Below are 18,961 nucleotides of genomic sequence, written 5' to 3'. Positions count from 1 at the left end.
GAATGTTTAAGTGATTCAGTCGTCTCCAAGTAGAGTTCGACCAGGGGATGCGAAGAGAGAAGCGGTGATTTCTGCGATCTTCGATGATCTGAAATTGGGGTTTGGTCAAAGAACGTACGAACTTAGTAAATCCAAGTTAGAGTGTCTTAAAGTACAAAGTAGATATTTCAAGTATGAGTGTCAAGGAAAATGATTGTCCGCGTACTTGATTTACGTTGATTTTGCTTTGGCGCCCTTTTAGTGAAAAGGCCAATTACAAAGGCTTAAAGGCGTATTGAGATATAAACATTGGCAACTCCCGATGGGATGAAATATTATTATGACAATTGGCCGCTATAGGACCGCTCAAATATCTTAAGAATAACCGAGTTAAATCATCAGAGCAACCGAGGTCCAACAATGTTTTTAATAATAATTCATGGCAAACCTTGTAGAAGGCCTTCTCAATATCCACATATACGACATCTACTTGAATTCTTGCATCGAGAGATTTTATTTTTTTGAGTAGAAAATCATGACGTCTTGAGAATCAAATAAAAAATATGTTTTAGATTAGCAGCGAGGCTGACTTCTTAACCTTTCAAAATGAAATTGGGAACCATATTAGGCCCAGAAAAATCCCCCCTCCTGTCTTCAACTTCTTAAAGTCGTATTTATGATCAGAGCGTTGCGTTTTCTTTATGGTTAGTTCTAAGAACGGAAATATTGCGCAAACGATAATTCTATTTCATTCGGAATAAACTTTCGTCGGATCCTTTATTTAATACTTTGAGACTTGGGTCACACGAAAACACGTACGGGTACGAGTACGGGTTTTTACGACTGTCGTAAAAACCCGTACCAAAGCAATAGAGCAAGCAGCCGCTTCTCTCTTCACTGGTCCAGCTAAGATGTCCGAAATATAATGTTTAATCCGATATTCTAAGACTAAATTTCTACAGATACTGTTCATGACTCAAAAATGTCAACAATAATAATAATTCATTGCTAATAACTTCGCATTCTACAAATAGATAAACAGACTGGCAAATATATCAGTACAATACATTGAACAAATTTATCTTTGTGGCAATAAACCTTTTATAATACATATTAATATTCAAATAATATAATAAATATTTATAATTACCTTCAGCAGAGGTGCACAACGTAAGCGTCGGTTGATATTGCTCTGTCAGTCTTCTTATAATGTCTATCTGCTCGAAGGCCAATTGTACAGCATCCCTGTGCTGGGCGTCACACGGTACGTAAGCTGCCCAAAACTGCAAACAAAAACGTACCAAAACTCAAAAACAAACTAAAACTCGCCTCTGTTAACCTTTTTCACTTGGCACTGCATAATTTTAAACTATTATTAAAGTTCATTTATCCCCGTTGGCTCGTTACGTTATAATACTACTCATACACCCCCAAACCATTTATTACGCGAGTGCGTAAAGTTGCGGTAAAAGCTCAAGCGCATACATGAAATTAGCCGTTTTATAGCCTAAATAATTAAATGTATTAATAATACTGAGTTAAAGCTCCTGAGCGCCACACGAGATGTATCTTATGTATCTCAATTATAATTTACGTCTGGTAGAATGCTGGAAATAACTATCGATTAGGTTAACAAATACAAATAGCATGGTTGAATAATTGATCCCTTTGATACAAAACGATGGCACTTGGCACTCTAATTGCTTAGAAAACGTATGGGATGAATTCAATATGCGAGGGATAGAGATAAAACCGCAATTATACCTTCTAATACTGGTATTCCGGTAAACCGGGCAATATAGCCGTAACTTGTAGGTGCAACAGGTTCATAGGCATAGGGCTTAGAACTAAAGGAGACGTAGATTAAGAAATTACTTACACAAAATACAATATAAGCTTACATGGTCAACGAATTAATTGACAATTTTACGAACTTAAATATTATTTAAAGCTGAATGAATATTACACGTGTGGATATAAAAAGCTTTAGCAACTCTAAATTGCTTATTAAAAAATTTGTATGGATTAAAAATAGATATGACTGTGAGAGAGAATATCTAAATTAATGATTATATAATAAAGAAGTCTTTTTGTATATGTAAAAAAAAATAAAAAAATGTTTTTTTATTTATTAATTGATTATTTAACATATAAGATTGCCTTCATACTTTTGTATTCACACTTTACTTTTAATATACTGACTTTCGCGTATTTGGGCGTAAAACGAATATTTTCATTTTACTGATTACGAAATTTCTTTTTTATTATACTTGCTTAATTAAAAGTTACATTGTGTTAAAATTGATTTAATTAAAGACTGAGCGATTCGCCCCTCAACGGATCCTTACACAAAAGAAACAAATTTAATTTAATTGCGTGTAACAGATTGGAATTAAAACCTGAAATTAAATTCTTTCGTCATTAAGTAAAGTAAAAGTTTTTCACTTTTTAGAAGCGATACTATTTGAATCGCGCTTTTGTATATTTATTTAATTATCGTTATATACATATTTTTAGATCAGCCTATATAATATACAAGATTCACGTGATGTGTTAAATTTTAATCTCAACCACTTGATTGACTTAAAAGGGTTATGATAAGTATTTTATTATAACCCTGCTGTTCAAATAAAAGCACACCCACATGAACTTCACATCAAAACACGATTATGACCCAAAGATACTTACCCTTTTAAGGAAAATTAATTTATCTCTTGTACGTAAATATTTGATGCGAAAACTAAAAACATGTAATATTTATGTTGCTGAGCCGTAAATAAAATGTTGGTTCATGATATAAAATAAAATAACATTATGGAGACCCAGTTTGACTTTAATTATTATGTCATTGGCGCCGACAGAATATATGCTTGAATAAATATTGATACTCTATTTAGCTAAAACAACTTTTCATCTTTCAAATAAATTTTGTCTTATGGATGTAACATGCGTGGATATTTATATTATTTAATATAAACACTAATATTTATGTGTTAAGATATATTCAGATTATTATTGTATAATATACTAGCGTTTATATTATATTTAGTTGACAGCACATATAGGTGTTTTATATGATACACTTGTAAAGAACAACAAAGAATTGACCACGAGAGAAGCATTAACATATATATGGAGTTAGGCAGCCGGTCAAAAGAGCGTGCGTCAAATGAGCGCCGTCATATAAGCGCTGCATTATAAGCGCTGCGTCATAAGAGCGTTGACCAAAGTAGCGCTGTAACAAAATAGCGTGCGTCAAATGCGCAGAGAGTCATATGAGCGCTTTAAAAAAGAGCGCACGTCATAAGAGCGCAAAAATATCAAGTAATGAATATTTTAGGAATTAGGTATATAAAATATAAGTAAATTGTGAGAAATTTACAAAGAATTAAAATTCACAAGATATAGGCGGTAAAATTAGTATTTTATGTGCCAGAGCGTAATGACGATTAAAATGATTAGTCAATGAAAACATTATTATTTATTAATTATTACGTACATTCGAAAGTATGGCTTCCCATCCCCATACGTACGATATACATATATTTTGTACTAAAATTAAACGCTGATTTTAAATCTATCATTAGTTTTGTTCGGTAGTGTTTCATTAAATTGACAAATATATATCTACTCTACCTGCAATGAATGCATAAAATTTAGGGCAGGTATAGACCTTTTTTTTGCTATTTGACGCCATACATTTTTTTGCTATTTGACGATAAACAGTTGGTTGGTTTTTGGGTATATATTTTATACGACTACACTCTATCTCGAATAACGACTGAGTACGAATATTATATAATATATTTCAGTTAATTAAACGATTATTGTTTTATATATTAAACTGTAAGAACATTAATCTATCATTAATCATACACATATGACATATGTTTGTATATCGAAAATTTAGGTTAATTTAGTATTTTAATGAATTATTGTGTTTAGTATACATACATACTATAGAGACAATTCAATCGGTCAAAATGGGCGATGGTCTTTTGGGCGATACAATAAAAATGCATTACAAATAAATGTGATGCAAATCATAATCTTATAATTAATTAACATAATTTAATACATATTAAAATATATATATAAATACATATACGTACATACGAAAATATAAGTAATATTTTTTAGAAAAGAATTGAAAGATGAAAACATTATTCGGTCTAAACAAAATATAATATACATACATAAGATATATGTAAATATTTACTTTTCATTTGTGCATATTTAATCATAAAATATTACTTAAACAGTATGATTTTTTTATTCAAGAATTTAAGAGAGTTACCCGATATCATAAAACACTTAGGCTTAAGTCGGTAATTTTATTATAAATACCTACCTGATAAATGTTTATAGCGGGCCCTTACGCGATTTTTTTTTATGTTTTGAGCCTTGGAAACTACTGTGAGAACAAACTTTTGGAATTTCTAAAAATCGGATATTTTACAGTTATCTATTTTAAATTAGATAGGATAGTTATATATAAATATAATAATACAGAACTAGCGCTGATAAGTGTTTATCGTGGAGTTTGCCCTTTACGCGATTTTTTTATATTTTGCGACTTATAAATTACTGTGAGAACAATCTTTTGGAATTTCCAAAAATCGCATATTTTACCGTTATCTATTTTAAACTGGATAAGGTAGTTATATATAAATATAATAACCAAGAAATAGCGCTGATAAATGTTTATCGTGGATTTGGCCCTTATCGCGAAATTGTTTTATGTTTTGAGCCTTGGAAATTAGTGTGAGAATAAACTTTAGTAATTCACAAAAATTGCATTTTACTGTTATCTATTTAAATCTAAATAGGCTAGTTATATATAAATATAATAGCGCTCAGTATACTTTTGAATTTTGACTGAAAACGTTTGCAAAAAGTTTCGTTGCGTCTTTGAAAAGTATAAAAAAAAATACCACGAATGACTTACAACTATCTATAAGGATTAATCTTCTTAATAGATAACAATTTAATCTATAACAGTTTCTAAATGTGCGTGCCGCCAAATAGTTTTTGTAGCTTAACAAATATGTAACATAAGGGAAAAAAATATGATATCGATAGCCAGGTAAAAAGGCAAGGACCCGGACAAAGTATTAGAATATTAGACAGATTACTATTTTTTTCTAACTGTTCTATTTGTATAAATACTACACGTTTTGAAATGGACAAAGCACGAAATTCACAAAAAATACTTTTATCGTAATCGCGAAAAATTAAAGTCTCTAGGAATAACACATTAAAACTAAATATCAGACTAAAAAAGTATTTAAAAAAAATCATACTGATTCACCAATTACTACTTTAGATTTAATATCGTAAAAATAATTTTAAACAATTGCGTATCGTCCGTGTCATTCACCAATGTCATGCATTGTTATGCACCTGGACAGCGGTGATTTTTTTTTGTAAAGTGTTACAATTAGGTATTTAAAATATCATAGGTAACTTCCTTTTTGATAATTATATAATATGATTAAAATGAATTTAGCAAAATTAATGTTTTACCCCTTTGCAATCACATTTATTTTCAGATTATTTTTTTTATCTTACACTTAGCTCTTAAAATTTATATTGTGCTTGTTTTCGACTTTCACGATAAAATGTAGTTGTCTAAAATAAATGAAAAAAAAGGTCCGACGACCTTTGTATACCTGCCAAGTCGAGTTGATAATTATTTGTCAATTTAATGATACATTACAGAACAAATGTAATGATAAATTCAAAATCAGTGTTTCATTTTAGTAAAAATATATGTATATCGTACGTATGAGGATGGGGAGCCATACTCGAGTATGTACGTAATAATTAATAAATAATAATGTTTTCATTGACTAATTATTTTAATCGTCATTACGCTCTGGCACACAAAATACTAATTTTACCACCTATATCTCGTGAATTTTTATTTTTTGAAATTTCTCACAATTTACATATATTTTGTATACCTAATTCCTAAAATATTCATTACTTGATTTTCTCCAAGTATTTTTGCGCTCTTATGACGTGCTCTCTTTTGTCAAACGCTCATATGGCTGTCTGCGCATTTGACGCACGCTATTTTGTTACAGCGCTACTTTGGTAAACGCTCTTATGACGCAGCGCTTATAAGGCAGCGCTCTTTTGACGCACGCCCATTTGTCCGCGCTCATTAGTGACGTTGCCATGGAGTTAATATCACATTTTTATGCCGATGGCAAGTCATGTTAAGGATTAAATCGATGAAAATCAATGCTATAGAATAATATGGCTACACGAATATACTGATTTAGATTTAGATGGTAGCTTTTTTTCATCCATTATTTTGTCAACTGAATAAAATAAATGTATTTAAATCGAGAATTGCTTTTATCGAAATTCACAGACCTTTGCCTTAACATATAAATTTGTAGCAGAACGTTATATTTAAAGTCATAGCACTATTATCAAATTATATAAATATACTTATGTATATATATCTATTTTCCTCCTAGATCCAATAATATTATACATGGGCTTATAATTATAACAGACAGTTTTGCTAATACACATTATACATTCTCTTGAGCTGAAGTAACTCATTATAGGAAAATTATAATATAATTAAATACATACATAATATGTACGACTTAGATAATATGTACGATCATTATAAGAAAAACATAGGTTAACCTTATCTGTGATGATCGATTGTAATTATAATTATATAATAATCACTAATACCGATTATAAGTTCATATATATTTTTTAATACATATAACATATGAGCTGTATTAGCTCATTATTAGAGAATTTTGGATATCAGATATATACGACCTAGCTCAATTTTAATTAATCTGTGAGATTAGAAAAAATCTGGGTAAATCCAATCTGTGATAATCAATCGGAATTATAATTATATAATAATCACTAATTCCGATCTCCCAGACACGATTGAAATTTATAAAAATATTTATGGGATTTGAACTCATGTCTTTTAAGGCAATAGTCAGAAAATAATACCTTGTCTATCGTGCTGGTTCAGAAATCACAGATTTGTGTGCTTGTAAACCATTGATGCTACGTTAAAAAAATGTTAATATTGATTTATATTCAACTGAACTTCTTTAACTGAAAAAATTGGCCAGACACAAATTTATAAAAATATTTATGGGATTCGAACTCGGGTTTTTCAAGTCAATAGTCAGCGACTAATACCTCATCTTTCTTGTTGGTTTTAAAAAAAACACAAATTTGTGTGCTCGTAAACCATTAATGCTAGGTTAAATTTTTTTTATTAATTTATATTTAACTGAAAAAAAAATGCCACAGTATATATTATTCTTGAACATAGTTTTTTGATAGTATTTGTCATCTTATTATCTCCATTCTCTCTCAAATTTCGTTTGAAGGCATGATAGTACAATTCGTACAATCATTCTACATCCCTGCGTGGGAACTTTTCAAGATACAGGCACACGCCGCGGGCGTGTCGAAACCTCCATCTTCATTTTATCGCTTAAGGCAATGGTCTCGGATCCAATTAAGTGTCACACCCCCGAAATGTTTCTGGCCGGAACTATTTCACTTTAGCCCTCGACCCTCAAACGAAACAAGAGACGAAAGCCCCTCGACGGCGAAAGAAGAGTAAATGCTTCAATTTAAAAGTTTCGCCCCCTAGAAGCCGAGGGCCACTCGACACGTTTGCGTATCATAAACGCAAAGTGCCCCATCTAAAAGCCGGTTCACACGCAACGATCTTTACAGCCAAGTGTACTCTATATTTCCTCCACATCATCTTATTATCCGGACATTGTTAAGGCTTGCTGGTTGACTATAAATTATCCCAAACTTGCCTAAGATCAAAGAAGATTGCGGATAGTCACTAACATCAGCACATATACAACTCAACTTTTTGCTGAACTTTGTAATGTAACTATGCTAAAAATTTTATACTAATAAATTCTTAATGAAATTGAGAATTAATTTCGAAGCATTCATACAGATCTTTAAATGTAAAGTTAAAAATAATTGTGTTAGCCAATTTACAATACGTATTCAAAATATTAACAAAAATGGGATCAGATATTTAAAAAAACATTCTAAATTATAATAACAACTTGTTTCCAGAAAAGGTAAAAATTTACTGGTACGTCTATTTTGGACGTTTTTCATTTTCCATGAATTACGATCGGATAACGAACAATACGTACTATCCGTATAAAATACGGACGTGTGGTGTATACATAAATGTTTATTTTGTGTATTCATATATGTATACATTATATATTAAATCAATCCAAGTTTCTCGATTTTTTTTATAAAGAAAAAAAATACTTTTTTCCTCTTTCTACTAACTTATTTATTGCATTCATTTTTTATTTGTAAATAGTTACGTGAAAAATTATTGAATTTTCTTAACATAAAAGTATTTGTAATGACCTGTATAATATATTGAATGAATAAATTTATACTCTATTTGCGTTAACTATGTATAAATGATGATTTGAAAATTTCTTTCTATACTTGTGAGCTGATCGTTTTACATAGATAATATAATTTGTTTCCAAAAATTAGCAATGTTTTGAAGCAAACAGAAAAAAATTCTAGGGAGTTAAATATACATTTAATTTTATAAATTGTTATTAAAATATGTTTTTTATTAAAAATAGTATTGTATATATACCCATACCTCGCTATACGGCCGCTCTTTATACGGCCTTTCGCTATAACGGCCCTCTTCAACTAAGGCACGTTTTCGATTTACGGCCTAAAATGTTTCGCTATAACAGCAAAAAAACATTTTTTCGATGTCGATTTTTTAAAAAATTTAAAAATAGATTTAATTTGCATAATTTTAAAATAAAAGGTGAAGCAGCTAGCGCTGATGAGGCTGCATCTAAGGAATATCCCAACATTTTAAAGGGAATCATTGAAAGAGGTGGTCATAAACCTGAACAAGTGTTTAACGTAGACGAAACAGGGCTTTATTGGAAGCAAATGCCTGATTGTACGTACATTTCAAAAACCGAAAAATCTGCGCCTGGTTATAAGGTGTCTAAAGAACGATTAACTTTGCTACTTGGTGCAAATGCTGCGGGTGATTTTAAGCTAAAACCACTTTTAATATATTTGTCCGAAAATCCAAGGCCTCTTAAAGAACTTAATAAAAAGCCGTCATATGGAGATCCAACAAGAAAGCTTGGATGACTAAAGCTACTTTAGAGGATTGGTTCAAAAATCACTTTTGCACAGAAGTGAAAAAATATTTGCGAGACAATAACTTAAGCAACAAGGCTTTGCTAATTTTGATAATGCACCAGGGCATCCTAATAATTTATCCGAACTATCTGAAGATGTCATGATTGAAGACCTTCCGAAAAATACAACAGCTCTGATCCAACCAATGGATTAGGGTGCAATAGCCACTTTTAAGGCATATTACCTACGCCGAACTTTCCGACAACTTATAAGGGAAACCGATGGCAAATCTTCAATTAAAACATTTTGGAAAAACTATAACATCAAGGATGCTGTTGACACCATCAGTGAATCATGGAAGGAATTAAAATTAACAACAATGAACCATGTTTGGAAAAAAATATGGCCAGAATGTGTAAAAAGTGCTGATGCAGAAGTTAATTGCCTTCCTGAAATTAGGCAAAACATTTTGGATCTAGCACATGATCTCGGCTTTGAAGGTTTGAACGAACGTGATGTGCTTGATCTACTTGAAGCTGATAGGAAACCCCTTTTATATAAGGAACTCATTCAGTTGCAAGCAGAACCGGCATTTGATGAAGAGACAGAGCCTATTGTATTCAAACAGCTAACATAAAAAAAATTGTCAAAAGCTTTTTCCTATTTCGAACAAGGAATAAACATCTTCCTTGAAAACGATCCTGACGTCGAACGTAGCGCTAAAGTTTCTCGAGGAATTAACTCAGCCATTAGTTGTTTATTAATCACTTAAGAACGAAAGAGACAAAAAGGCAAGACAAACAACGTTGGGCAATTTTTTAAAGCCAGGCCCATCCTTACTAGAGAAAAATGAGAACGACAGTGATCTGCAGGTTACCATTTCTTCGTTGTCTTCAGATTAAAGCCATTTTAAAAAAAATATGTATGTATTCATACACATATTTTATGTAACATGAAGTTGTTTCATTTTTGTTAATGGATTATTGTTGGTTTTTGGAATCTGTTATTATTTTATGTACAAATGTATGTACTTGTTATGTATGTATTTATGATTTAAATGAAATAAAAAGATAAAATGCATTTTAAATGATAAACCATGCTACCTATTTAACAAATTTGGAACCGATCCCATTGAATTTGTATGAGTTTGTATTAGAATAATTGATTCGTTATACGGCTTTTCGCTTTGCGGCCAAGTTTTGTGGAACGTATCTAGGCCGTAAAGCGAGGTATGGGTGTATTTATTTCATAAATAAATTATATTTTGTAATTTAGTCCACAGAACCAAACTAGTTTGACATAATAATTCTTAATCTCCTGTTACCAATCGATATGGGTTTCTGTTTGTCTTGCACGTATGTACTTAGAAACATGTTGAAACACGATCCATTAAATTTGCAGCCGACAAATAATGAGAAACCTGAACGTCGTATCTAGATGTTTCACCACGTATTATTGGTTCATTCCTAATTTTAACGTTTATTAATCAGTCCTCAGATCTGAATTTTTAAAACTACTAATGACTTTCTACCGTCGCCACAGTCATATCATTGCCTTTACAAAATTTGAGTATAATACAATTATATATACAATAGTAATACACAAATATTTTATATAGTAAATAAGTTCAAAAACACATCAAATAACAAAACTTATAGAGGACATTAAATCCAGCTCGTCCTTCCATGAGTTAAATTCATTTTGAATAAAACTAATCTTGGAAGTATGTATTATTTTCAAATTTATTAATTCCCTGGATAAGCATTTTAGTAGCACTAATAAATTTGACCTAGAGCAAATCCATATTTTGTGTCCAGTGACTGAAACCCCCGGATCGTGTGAACCGGCCTTAAGACCAGGCGGGACGGAACGTAGCTCAAACAACACAGAATTTGAATTACAAATTGGCCGAGTCGTAAACGGGACACAAAGAACGCGAAATGTGTCCCGACGGTCCCGCCATTGTCTCATCCACCTTCCAGCGAAGAGATAACGATTCAATAAATGGAAATCCGCGTACAGGCGAATGATGAACGCGATTCCATACGGGATTAATTCGAGACACTCGACCCTTTTCTTTGCACCCTATTGTGGAGCGAGTAATGGCGCCGTTTTTCTTCTGGCCCTTTTGTCTGAAGAATTCGGCCGAGTGGCACTGCGGAAATGATCATCGAGGTGGTAAAAAAGAAAAGAGTGTGGATGTAACGTTAATTCTACTGGTCATAATCATTACATTGATAGAGGTTCTTAAGAGAGAAACTGCTAATAGCTTATAGCTTTTAATCACATACGAAATCTGTGTCCGTTCTGAATAATATTTTAATCTGTATAGACAAATGTAATTCTTACTCGACGATTCCTAATCAATGACTTTTTGTAAATGTATTATTAAAACATAAGTGCAAATATATACATATTAATTATATTCAGTCTCTCTTTTTTGATTGTATGAATAATAATAAAAATTAATTTATGTACATATGTACATATAGTAAATACATAAAAACTGTATTAGTAATAAAAAAGTTTATTATTCATTTTATTTTACAGTTTATTATACTTGTTATTTAAAATACCTTGTTCATATTATATACATTTATACGGTACAAATTAATTTTGATTGTGCCAAAAATATCATGAAAATATATTATGTATTCCTAAAGCATAACGTACGTGATATATACTAAATCGAAAAAAAAGTTGTTAGTACAAGGTAATTAATGTAAATTTTATTATGTAATCAAACGCTGAGTTACATCTGTATTTTATATTATTATTGTTTATGTTATAGATATTAAAAAAACGGTATTATGGTTCGTCATAAAACAGTTAAGGTATACCGTATACGTTATTTTTATATGTCTTAAAATTAATGAATTAAATTAAGGATAATAAACTCTCTTGCAAAGTCATTAATATTTCAAATCAGAATTGAACGCGTTTGTATTATTTTATTATTAGTATTATTGTATTATCAATAAAATGTATACGCAAACAGCGCTTTTGTGGGTATACAACTTTTCTTCCCGATGGCATTCGTCGAAGTACCAAGTTTGCCCCACAAAGGTCTGAATGAACATTGTTATTACTATGTACCGGATTTTCGTTTCTCTGTGTTCATTCGACGCGAATAAAAAGCATATAAGAAGCACTTCAAAGAAATTTTCCGATGGAAAATTCGCAGATTCATTTCCAAGTTGTGGTAATAAAAGGGTATTCGACCTTGTCGCACTAAATCAACACTGGGTGTGTTTTAATTTAAAACCCCACTTTAAGCGTGCAAAACTTTTATAGACAGAGGATCTAAACCATCGCCTTGATGGAAAGGGTAGAACCTTGTATTTTTTCTTTAATTAAAAAAAAAGTTGACTAACTTTTCTGAAATTAATCCCAACGATGTAAGAAAGCGCAGTATTATTATTGTTTCGAAAAATTATGATATTAAAGTCTGGACGGATAAAAAGTTTTATAATTAAATAACGAGTTTTGAGTTTCAGGATTTTTTCGTTGCAAAAAAAAGTGGTTGCCGATCGCTCTTTGTGTCACCGTAACATGAGGAATGTCTGGTCGACATTGTTTGAACAAAGTGAGATTCGGAGAGACTTATTTGACGGCGAAACTTCGATTTCCCAGGTCCAGATATTTGATCGTCATAGAATGATAAACTTTCTTAATAAATTACTTGGGATTTATTTTCGTTGACTGTGTTATTTATAAATTCGATGCTCAATATTTGCTAGACCATTTGCGATATTACTACAATATATTAATGTAAACATACATATATATGTAACTTTACATGATAATTTATTAGTAAAAATATCTGGTATCGCCTGAGTATCAACACAAAAAATAATCTGTGATGAAAATCAATGTTTAAATTTATAAAAGACTCGTAAGGGACCGTATCTAGAAGATAAACAAATTGTAATTATTCCTAACCTTGACCTATTTAAGTATCAAAAAACTTAGGTCACTCATAAATTTATTTTTGTAGCTAGCTTATAATCGTTGCGTTAAGCAAGTCATAAAAACTAATGGATTTTGTGTTCAGATGCACGTGGAAAAAACGACGTTTTAGCGTCCCCCGAAAAAAGTATGTAGTATATATTTTTTATTTTTTAAATTAAATTAAGACCATCGTGGCCTAACAGGTTACCCCAATGCGCCACGATGGTCGAAAACAAATTTTAAATTTATAAAATATAAAAAAACGTATATATACATAAATATAACAATACTTTAACATGACAAAAAAATATAAAATATTAAAATGAAATAATACAAACTGAATCAGATCCTCGTAGCTAACATTAAATAAATCAATATGTAATGCCAGCGTATTAAGGAGCCGGATGGCCACAGCTATAGGCGATTCTCGAAAATGTTCCGGAACCCAAAACTGGAATTCCTCGAGAATAGCTGGATTGTCGAGAGCGCCTTTTAGTAATTTTAAAAATGCTTGGCGACATACAGCTTTCTACGAGAACTCAGCGAATCATATCCCAACGCTTCTAAAAGAAAGGCGCTGGGATATGAGTACGGATAATAACCAAATGTTCTTTTGTAAAGGTATATTAAATACCTTTTTTGAATTTTTACCACTAAAAGGGAATATTTGGCTATTCGGGGATTCCAAATTATAGATCCCGATTCAAGAATGCTACGAACTAAGGTGTCATAGAATATGCGAATAACTGACGGATCGTCAAAGTGAAAGGCATTCCTCATAACAAAGCCGAGCATCTTGGAAGATTTATCACAGACGTCGTGTTTGTGTAGAGAGAACCTCCATTTGCTCTCGAAAGTGATTCCGAGATCTTTAGTGGAAGTTTCTCTATTCAAAATGTTACCACCGAGATGGTAGAAATAAGCTGATGGCGAACGGGATCGAGAAAATGACAAAGTATGGCACTTTCCGACACTAAAGGGCAGACGGCTAATGGAAGCCCATCTCCACAGAGAGTCTAAATCACGTTGTAGAGAGAAGGAGTCCACAACAGACCGAATGCATTTATATAATTTTAAATCATCCGCGTACAGAAGAAAACTTGAATTTTTAATTTCTGTATTTATGTCATTAATAAATAACACAAAAAGCAGAGGTCCTAGATTGGATCCTTGAGGAACGCCCGAAGAGGTAAAATATTCTTTTGACAATCGTCCACCATAGATTACAAACTGTCTACGATTGCTTAAATAACTCGAGAATAACCGAGTTAAATTATCTGAGCAACCGAGGTTCGACAATTTTTTTAATAATAACGTATGACAAACTTTGTCAAAGGCTTTCTCAAAATCTGTGTACATGACGTCTACTTGAATTCCGGCATCGAGAGAAGTTGTCACCGTTTTGGTGAACGACAGAAGATTAGTAACAGTGGAACGGGCAGGACGAAACCCGTGCTGTTGGTCTAATAAAACTTGCCGAAAGTGATTGTAGAGATATTTATGAATAATTATTTCAAATAATTTAGCAGGAGCTGACAACACTGCGACTGGTCTATAATTCTTTATATATAATTTGTCACCCTTTTTATGAATAGGGCTGACTTTTGTGCATTTCCATAGATCAGGAAATGATGATGTTTTGAGAATCAGATCATAAATACATTTTAGAGGAGCAGCGAGACTGACTTCGCAACCCTTCAAAATAAAATCGGGAATTAAATCAGGTCCAGAAGAACGCCCTGTCTTTAATTTATTAAATTCGTATTTAAGATCTGTTTTAAGGTAATAAATATGTAAGCAAAAATCATACAGTTTGAGGTAATGTTGAAAAGGGTTGCTCAGACAAATTAAAAACTGTCACTGAGAGACTGCTTTGGAATATATACTAGTTTGAGAATAAACTATTAGAGTAAAAAATCAGAGGAAGCAATAAAAAAAGATACTTCTGAAACAGGATATCAAAAAAATATAAACTACTCTTTAGTGCTATCGCATTATATATAGTGCATCTAAGGCAGAAAAGGTTCTAAAAATACGAACATGTGCATACGTGCCTATACATATGTATGTACTATATGATACACACATACGACGGATGAAGAGAGGTAATAAAAATATTTCATGACTGCGAACAAGTGAAACTTTAGTGAAATCTCTCAGGCGAAAGAGTATTATATGTGATTTATTCGATGAGGGAAATATTTCTTTGGCCTAACGAAAAATATTACTCTCGTTGTTACCATATAAAATAATAATGATACTTTATTACCGCCGAAGTGTGCAAAGTTTATATATAGATATATGCTAACCACCCAAATGGACAATTTATTAAGTCATTAAATAAATTAGCGTACGACAAAGGAAACTTACTTGAGCCGAAACCCTTCCTTGTTTCAGTCTAGGCAGATCTGTGTGACTCCATGGACTTGTAGACCAAGGGGGTATTGTTCTGAGGTCTTCGTCGAATCTGAAAATTAAATACAATATTATAATATATGTAATATAATCATGGCGTAAAACACATTGTATGCATAATACAATACATATGTATGTATATAGAACATGTTGCATTCAATAATTTGCATTTCAACCCCAGTGCTACAATTAATGGGAATTTAATTACACCAATAAATCTATCATTAAATAAGCTTTTTGTGCAAATTTGTGCGTTTGACTTGTAAATGAGGTGGAAATTAAAAAGTACCGACGCCAGAACTGTCGAAAGCAGAAATTAATATCAAAATCGGTAAAACCACATTAACTTTTATGTATAAATGTAGAGTTTCACTAATGAAGATTTTTTACTATTTTTTTATTTTAACTAAATAAATTTCATTTATTTATAATAATAAAGAAAGGCAACGTGATGCAATTGAAGAGAATGTTCCACTAAGATGACTACAGGACGATTGAGAATTTAATAAAATTGTTATATTTTGTATATTCTAATATAATACAAACATATTTAAATGCTATTCTGGTCTAAATAAAATGGTTTTGGTAATAATCTATATTTTAATTATGTGTACACTCTAAACAAATTTTATTTTTATTTGCCATTATTGTTATTTTTGTACTTATAAGGTTGTTTTATAACTCTGTTACGCTCAAGCTAGAGCTTTATATTAGAAAACGCATCACGTAAGTATATAAGGGTTGATGAATGAGCGCTACAAGACGGACTAGATACAAACCTAGTTGTACATGTTTTTAAAATTATATTTTCAAATAGATTTCAGTTTATAATTGTGAATGCTAGAATAACAATGATTTATGATTAACTACACTAAATTATTAAACAACTGTGTAAAATAAAATCTGTAGAAACAAAATTTCTCATTGGGGTCTTAAAAGTCATTATTTTGGGAGCTCTATTCATCTCCATTATTTGTACATGACCCACCCACCGAAGTCTATGGTATTTATAGAACTGCAGAAAAGTTTCTTGACTGATTCTAGTTCATTTTTTTTTTATAGGAGCCATCTTATAATTTTGTATCTATATTTTTTTATTAGTTCTGTCATTATTGTGCTAATTTCTGCGACTTTAAATATTTTATTATATATAAAATATAAAATATTTAATAATTATTTAACAAAAATTGGCTTAAATTAGATTGCCTTAATTTAAATATATTTTACATTACCGAAATCCCTTATAGCGTCAAAGTGTAATTTAAGCCACTCTAGCATTAATCTGTGGTTTAATTTAAGAATAATATTTATCAATGATATAATACAAAAATACACAAACATATAAATTTTAATAAGGCAATTTGAACGAAAATAGAATTAATAAAGCAATCATGAAAACGAATCGGGATTATATTATAATAACTTTTTAATAATTCCATAATCACCCTGTATTATATTTTTCTCCAACATTTACATAAATGTCAAAAATAACTGTGCCAACAGCTTGGCGGAATTATTTTGCTTACCGTCCTGGATACTGTATTTGAGACGGAATGTCGCTTGGACCATCCCCGCTGAAAAATTGTAATACTTTTCTTTATACGCAGTAGTACACATTTTTTTAATTCGCATTTTTTTATTTCTTGTACTTTTGTATATTTCAAGCTTTACAGTCGTTTGACATCTGCCCGAAACGATTGTATAATATTAACCCTTTGCAATTTAAGCTCGCCCTAATGTGTACCATTTGTTAATGAGTTACTTCAAGTTATATACCGCATAAAAATAAATACTCACATTAACCGACCCCAGAGATCGGCTAAATATACGCTTTTTTAATATACTCGGCACTCAAAAGAATTTGATGTTACGCAATCAAAAATATATAATTTTATATCAAAATTTGTAAACCCTTACACTCTCGCGTTTGCATAAGATTGATGGCATTAATCCTATATGTAACAGTATAATATCAGTTGGAAATGATTTACGATTTTTTAATGGCGTTACTATGCGTTATAATTAATAAATAATATTATTATATAAGGATATATACTATACTACAAGATTTTTATCAAAACGGCAAGATAACTAATAGATATATTATAATACTTATTTACTATTGATTTTTTTTGACATTTTTAAAGGATAATAAACTCGATATTTATTATCAATGTTTTTATTGTATATATACATATATATATTTTTATTTTTTTTTTTGAAAAGTGAAAAATTCAGAGGATGTGAGTCGAATATTGCGACTCACCGAGGGTTAAAAAATATATACTCTGTAAAGTAAATATTTATGTATATTTAATTACATCCCACATTTTCAAACGTATGGAACCTTAACGAGTGACAGATTTAAAAAGCTAAACTTTATCTCTTATAAAAATATTAATACAGTATCAAAGAGCAAGTAATAATATTACATAAATATTTACAACTCCTAAACAATTCATCGTTGGATGAAGTCAACAAGCAAAATCCATTTGGATCATTGTTACAATTCGGCACTATATTTATACTGCATTGTATTGTATTGTATATTACATGTAACGCTGAACCTTTTCGATTATCGGCATGCTGGCACAATCGAAAGTGTCCCTTTTGTGTTTGTGTATGTGCGTGTGTGTCCATATAATATATTTCGTGAAATTTTTCCATCGCAAAAAAGGGATCGTAAAACGACAATACCTTTATGTGATTCGATCCATTACAGCGGGGAACAGATGTCGGCTACAAAGACGAATGCAACTAAGATGACATCTGTATCCGGAACGCTTTGAATCCGAAGGCGACCCACCTACTGCTTGAATAAGCCTTGAAAACCCTTTCGGTGTGATAAGAATTTAATATCGGAATTTACCGTCATACGGACCGTTTTTACTGCGCGCGACCCTCGTTCGGACGGCAATAATGTGCGCGTTACATGGCAATTTGCAAAAGTGTACGTCTACAAATAAATAAATATCTTGTGTTTAAAAAAAATAAAAAACAGCGGTCGAAGGTATGTTAAATTACAAATTAAATGCAAGAACTTAGGCAATGAAGAGCTTAAAGTTCAAATGCGTTCGCTACAGTTCGGTAAGAATCCAGAAAATTCATTAAATTTTCAGTCTTAATTTGAAACGAAAAATTTATACCTAATTTGTTGTATTAAAAAAATACATTTCCCAGTGATATAACTGTGCAATATCAACATAAAGTAGTACTATAATCTTTATAATTTAAGATGTGAAAAATAAAAAAGATTTTAATATGACAGAAACAGAGAAAAAGTTTTACAAAAACATTAATATCTATGTAAAGATAACAATGAAAATTCAATAAAAAAAATCAGAAGGCATTCACATACATATATCACTTATATCCGAACACAGTTAGCAAAACGTGAGTATCTTTAATGTCTGTACTACACTCTCAAGAAGTTGGCCAA

At 31.1% G+C, this 18,961-nt stretch overlaps 1 protein-coding gene across 5 annotated transcripts in view; it reads right to left on the bottom strand.

Annotated features, from left to right (window-relative positions):
- The window catches only part of LOC148234992 (dipeptidase 1-like), a 239,457-nt gene that overhangs the window by 26,731 nt on the left and 193,765 nt on the right, over positions 1 to 18,961 (bottom strand). For all 5 annotated transcript variants that reach the window (XM_088186421.1, XM_088186420.1, XM_088186419.1 and 2 more), the window contains 2 exons: positions 15,478 to 15,574; positions 1,130 to 1,262 (listed from right to left, as the gene is read on the bottom strand). In XM_088186421.1, the coding sequence (XP_088042547.1) occupies positions 1,130 to 1,262; positions 15,478 to 15,574 (230 nt within the window). The remainder of the gene's footprint in view (positions 1 to 1,129; positions 1,263 to 15,477; positions 15,575 to 18,961) is intronic.

Source organism: Plectrocnemia conspersa, unplaced genomic scaffold, assembly GCF_051122295.1.
Source record: "Plectrocnemia conspersa isolate PC_06_02 unplaced genomic scaffold, ASM5112229v1 ptg000005l, whole genome shotgun sequence".
Classification (NCBI taxonomy): Eukaryota; Metazoa; Arthropoda; class Insecta; order Trichoptera; family Polycentropodidae; genus Plectrocnemia; species Plectrocnemia conspersa.
The sequence above is the reverse complement of the archived record's forward strand: the minus strand, read 5'-3'. Positions and strand labels throughout refer to the sequence as shown.